Source organism: Octopus sinensis, unplaced genomic scaffold, assembly GCF_006345805.1.
Source record: "Octopus sinensis unplaced genomic scaffold, ASM634580v1 Contig18659_ERROPOS200000, whole genome shotgun sequence".
NCBI classification, from domain to species: domain Eukaryota; kingdom Metazoa; phylum Mollusca; class Cephalopoda; order Octopoda; family Octopodidae; genus Octopus; species Octopus sinensis.
In genome coordinates, this window is record NW_021835963.1 from 45,743 (window position 1) to 52,500 (window position 6,758).

General features: G+C 34.8%; 1 protein-coding gene across 2 annotated transcripts in view; it reads right to left on the bottom strand.

Moving 5' to 3' along the window:
* LOC115231502 (solute carrier family 22 member 8) overlaps positions 1–6,758 on the bottom strand; it is a 28,037-nt gene that overhangs the window by 16,249 nt on the left and 5,030 nt on the right. For both annotated transcript variants that reach the window (XM_029801517.2, XM_036500114.1), the window contains exon 2: positions 1,523–1,728. In XM_029801517.2, coding sequence (XP_029657377.1) covers positions 1,523–1,728 — 206 coding nt within the window. The remainder of the gene's footprint in view (positions 1–1,522; positions 1,729–6,758) is intronic.

Sequence of the window (6,758 nt, forward strand, 5' to 3'; positions counted from 1 at the left end):
AAGCAATTTTGAAAGAAGAAAAAAAAAGTAATAATAATAATAATAATAATAATAATGATAATAATAGCAATAATAATAGTCTGAAATTTTGGCCCAAGGCAAGGAATTACATCTACCCTAGCGTTTCAGTGGTATTTATTTTATCGAAGCCGTAGGGATTAAAAAGCTGTCGACGTAATAATGATAAAGCTAAAGTGAGCGTCACTATATATATATATATATATATATATATATATATATATATATATATATATATATATATATATATATATATATATATATATATATGGATGTATGTATGTGTATATATCTATATATACCACGTAACGTAACCGACCAGGCTATCCGATGTTGCTACACATCGCTGGTCACAATGCGCTTCGCATTGTTTTAGCCTTCAAACGACGCCACCCCGCTGGCTAAGCGGACAGGCCAACAGAAGAAAGAGTGAGAGAAAGTTGTGGCGAAAGAGCACAGCAGGGATCGCCGCCAACACCCTGCTGGAGCCTCGTGGAGCTTTAAGTGTTTTTGCTCAATAAACACTCACAACGCCCGGTCTGGGAATAATCGAAACTGCGATCCTACGACTGCGAGTCCGCTACCCTAACCACTGGGCCATTGCGCCTCCACATATATATATATATGTGTGTGTGCGTGTTTGTGTGTGTGTGTGTGTGTGTATGTGTGTGTGTTTGTGTCTGTGTGTGTCTGTGCGTGTGTGTGTGTGCCTGTGTGTGTGCCTGTGTCTCTGTGTGTATATATATATATATACACACAGAGACACAGGCACACACACAGGCACACACACACACACACACAGCACAGACACACACACACACACAACACACACACATACACACAGACACACACACACAAACACGCACACACACATATATATATATATATAAGTAAAAATACTATTTCTAAAATCTCTCTAAGAGATCAACGCAGTAGCTGTACTGACAAATAATATTCGTAGCCACTTCAACATGGCTGTCCGTTCGAACCCCAAGAGGATATCTCCTCTAGCTAGCTAACGATGCAGAGTTGCAGCTGAGTAATTGCAAGCAGGGGACCGAACTCCAACCACATTCTAGCGACAGAACCAGTAGATCAGTGTTTCAGTGCTAATTTCGCGCTATTTGTAGCATTCTTCAGTACAAGATACCTCTTCGGCTAGAGATGACAGTAGATCGCCTCTGCTTGCAGTATATATATTTCAAAAGAAAGCACAGTCGCTGATTGGGGTTAAAAATATCGCAGTAGAGTCCTTTCGACCGGACAGCCATATTAAAGTGGCTACGAACACTACCTGTTATAATATATATATATATATATATATATATTATATATATATATACATACATACATATATATATATATATAATTATATATATATATAATATATATATATATATTATTATTATATATATATAACGAGATGTGTCTGTGTCTGTCTATGTACATATATTTCTATGTCTGTATGCATGTACGTATGTATAGGTTGTATGTATGTATTTACCTCCGATAAAAATGATATATCTTTGTCGTGGTCATAGCTATAACCATTGATGCATGCTAGACTTTCGTTTTTGCTGTTGTCGTCCAAACTGTTTATAATTATCTCGCATGCTTTGTAGACAACTTCGTGTGTTTCGTTGCTGCGATAACCATATTCTTGTAATTGGGACATATTCAATGGAGCACATTTTGACCCTGGGATGTATCCTAAATAAAAATAAACGAAAACAAAGAAATTAAAAAATATATATATATTTCGAAAGCAACACACACATATATACCTGCATGCATACATAAATACATACATACGTACACACACACACACACACGCGCACACACGCACACACACACACACACATACACACACACACATACACACACACACACACATATATATATATATGTATGTATGTATATATATGCATACATATAGTCACATTCGATCACAGCACCAGTAACAGTTAAGCTTCGTGCAATGGCCATACTCGATACGAGGGGGCAGCCATCATATGCATACATACAAACATATATGTACATACATATATATATGGATGTACACATGCATATATGGGCACAGGACACCGATGAACGTAAACAACATGAAATACGAAATATGAAAATATGGAATATGAACTTTTTTGCGAACAACGAAAGAAACAAATGGAAAACAAGACACGTAACTTAAAAAAGCGACCCTTAATCATTTGTCGGCAGTTTTTCTACTTCGTATTTCGAGCAATTTCCGACAAGATACGTTTTAGACAAAACAGTTGCTCCTGCAAAGCAAATTAAAAATAATTTGGGATTTTGCGGAGGGTCAAAGTTGGTAACAAAAACAGGACAGTGTAAACAAACAGAAATGGCTGCTAAGCCTGAAGGAGTTGAGTTGGTGAATGCGGAGGAACAAGCTCAGACAGGAGGCTGACAAGAACCTGTTTCATCCCTGCGGCTGATTAGAAAGAAAGAAATTCAAGTTACGAAAAGAAAGATGGACTTTTAATATATCACCGACATCATTTAGGTAACTTTTCAATATGGTAAAATCTTAAATTATTAACTGACATATTATTGATTAGCATAATAGCATAGCCTGGAAAAAATATGGATTACATGGAAAAATGCGAGCAAGAGAGATAATATTCTTAAGATTATAAACCTGGACAATTACAGGACAAGTTATTACACTTGGAAAGGTTGAGGACAACTTATTACATCTGGTAAAGTACAGAACAAGAAAACATTTACTTAAAATATTGCAGTTAAGCTTAAAATTTAAATATTAAAAATTATTTGATTTTGATTTACAAAAACATAATTAAAATAGGTACCATCATTTTGTTAAAATATTGACACACTATAATACTTAAAAAAATTAGAGAGCCAGAAGTACCAATATAGCTAAAGTTTTATGCAAAGTAAAATAGTATATAAGGTATGCAAATTCATGATGTAAAAAATACGCATTCGGTCAAGACTAAAAATGTGAAGATTTGGCAATAACTTAGGCAATAACTCAAGCAAATATTACTGTGAATTTGTTGTTATAAGAAGATTTTACTGTAATTTTACGTACTTCTATTATTTTTATAACCTATTTTCAAATTTCTAATTATTAATTAATAATTTTAAAAAATTGATTTTTTAAAGGGTAAAAAATATTTTGAGTAATTTTTCATTGTAGTGGAATATATAGTCAGTACAAGGTGTTAATGTGACTACGTGTATGTTATAACAAGAGTTCATAGAGAGATGCAAGAATGAATTCAAGATCTATACGTATACTGTTTAAAAATATTTTTTATTCTTCTTTCGGTGATGATACATGGAATCGAATTGTAGAATCTAGTTGAATGAAGTAATCAATGCAAGAAAGTTCAGAGACAGAAAATGTAGAAATAACAGCTAAGTGGTGGTCTTCGGTCATGTAGCGTAGAGAAATAGATGGACATAGCAATGGCATGAATAGCTCTAAGTCTAATCGACTAAGAAGCTGGTTAGCAAGCTGTTTTTTATAAATTGAACGCTAGCCATTCTAATATCTTCCAGGAGGAACAGAAAGCTTCTTAAATAATTAAGAATCACGTCTCATGATACAGATGCTTCGAGAGGCTTAGAAAAGGGAGGTTACTCTATGATCTTTCTTGCAAGGGAGATCATTCAACTGTCTAACTACTTACAGCACTACAGAACTAACATGTAATAACAAATAGAAGTAATAACTTGTTATAAAATTTTTAGTTTTAGTAAAAGCTTTTATTTTCTAAATCTAAATACTTTATTTGAAATTTTATCCTTACCAGCAATATTTTAAGTAAAAACTTTTGTTCGTTCTGCACTTCGCCAGATGTAATAAGCTGTCCTGAACTTTTCCAAATGTAGTAACTTGTCCTGTAATTTTCCAGGTTTATGTTAAGAATATTATTTCTCTTGCTCGCATTTTTTCAAGTAATATACAAATGTGTGTGTGTGGTGTGTGTGTGTGTGTGTGTGTGTGTGTGTGTGTGTGTGTGTGTGTGTGTGTTTGTGTGTGAGTATATATATATATATAAAACAAAGTAAAGTTGTAAGGAACCGCACGCACGAGTGAAAATATATATGAAAGAAGGTCTGAAAATGCAAAGGTCTTCTAGATATGTTCATTGACTCGACCAGTTTCACTATTTTAGAAAAAGATTATCAAAAGTAAAATGTAAAGCTTTGTGTAAGCTTTGTTGCGTTAGAAAATGGTTAGCTCAAAAGTATTAAAATACAGTTATACAGTCTTTGATCATGATTAGAACATGTCAAAAACAGTTTACATGAAAGTATTCAATAAGTATTTTGAGTTCAATAAAAATCATGTTTGTTTGGTAGTATATGTATATACAGAAGGAGATATATTTAAGAATTTTCAAAACATTGGAGAGGAATAACTGACCTGTCTGTCTAACGTTTTCTGTTTTGTGTGTAACTAAGGTATGTTTACTTGTTTAAGGAATAGTGTGGGAGGTTGGTTGGGTGAGGAAGAGCAATGTGGAATTAAACCTTACTCTTTTACTCTTTTACTTGTTTCAGTTATTTGACTGCGGCCATACTGGAGCACCGCCTTTAATCGAGCAACTCGACCTAAGGACTTATTCTTTGTAAGCCCAGTACTTATTCTATCGGTCTCTTTTGCCGAACCGCTAAGTGACGGGGACGTAAACACACCAGCATCGGTTGTCAAGCAATGCTGGCGGGGACAAACACAGACACACAAACACTCACACACATACACACATATATATATATACACATATACGACAGGCTTCTTTCAGTTTCCGTCTACCAAATCCACTCACAAGGCATTGGTCGGCCCGGGTCTATAGCAGAAGACACTTGCCCAAGATGCCACGCACTGGGACTGAACCCGGAACCATGTGGTTGGTTAGCAAGCTACTTACCACACAGCCACTCCCGCGCCTTCTTTCATATATATATAGAGAGAGAGATTTTATTTCTTAATGAGATAAAAAACCAAGGCTGTGTAGATTTTAGAACATTTAGAGATAGATGGTCTTACAGCTGTTTCCAGGATATTTATTATATCCCTTCATCAGAGACGGTGTGAGAGGATGGTTAAGAAATAATTAATTCAGATAAGATATAAAATAGAGACGAGGTGGAGGAAATAAAAGAAAAAGATGTGATATATGTAGGGATATTGCATTTGTAGATCCGTTTTTTAAGGCAGAATGGTATACATATAATGTTCCAATACCTTATGAGTAAAATCCAATAGAATTTAAAATTTATTTATCGAAATGTGACAGGGTGATGCCATAGTAGGATGGTGAGATGGGTAAGTTAAAGTTGAGCTAGGAGGAAAGAATGAACAGGTAGAAGAAGGGGATGATACTTGAGGGAGAGGTGTAACGGTTTATCGATGGAGGAGTCACCAAAGGTTAAGGGTGAAAAGATGGTAGAATTAGAACAATGAAAAGAAAACCGTGGAGAATTGACAAAATGAAAAATTGAAAAATTGGATAGATAGATAGAAAGATAGATAGATAGATAGATAGAAAGAAAGATAGATAGATAGATAGATAGATAGATAGATAGATAGATAGATAGATAGATAGATAGATAGATAGATAGATAGATAGATAGATGGATAGATAGATAGATAGATAGATAGATAGATAGATAGATAGATAGATAGATAGATAGATAGATAGATAGATAGATAGATAGACAGACAGATAGATAGATAGATAGATAGATAGATAGATAGATAGATAGATAGATAGATAGATAGATAGATAGATAGATAGATAGATAGATAGATAGATAGATATAGATAGAAAGAAAGATAGATGAATAGATAGATAGAAAGAAAGAAAGATAGATAGACAGATAGATAGATAGATAGATAGATAGATAGATAGATAGATAGATAGATAGATAGATAGATAGATAGATAGACAGACGGATAGACCGTCAGGCACACAGATAGACAGACAGACAGAAGACAGACAGACAGACAGACAGACAGACAGACAGACAGACAGACAGACAGACAGACAGACAGATAGATAGATAGATAGATAGATAGATAGATAGATAGATAGATAGAAGATAGATAGATAGATAGATAATAGATAGTAGATAGATAGAGTAGATATATAGATAGATAGATAGATAGATAGATAGATAGATAGATAGATAGATAGATAGATAGATAGATAGATAGATAGATAGGTTTCTTTATTAGCCACACAGGGCCGAACACAGAGGGGGCAACATACAATGTAAAGCTTTTCTTTTCGAAAATAGAAAGAAGGGAGAAAAACAAAATTCCGATGAAAAGGGATCGTGAGAAAAAGAGAAAAAAACGATCTAAAGGGATCACGTATCACAGAAAAACTTTTTAAGTGTAAAAAGCAAGATAATTTTATCCGTGGAAGACAGACAGACACATAGGCAGAGGGGACCTACAGTTGGTGTGTGATCTGTGTCTGTACCCTTGTTGCTAGTTCTATGGTTAGTGGGCCAAAAGAACGCTTTCGGATCTATTATCCTTCACCAGACTTTACACTTTATATGTTTATTACTGCTGGGGTTGGTTAGAGGTTCCGCAGGCAGTAAATGAATTTCCTACTGTCATGTTCGTTCTGGCGGTCAAGGCTGCGCGCTTTCTTCCTCGTGAAATAATCCTCCATTCGGAGTTTGACCCCTACCCAACATCCGACCAGATGTTCACACAAGGCCACAACACC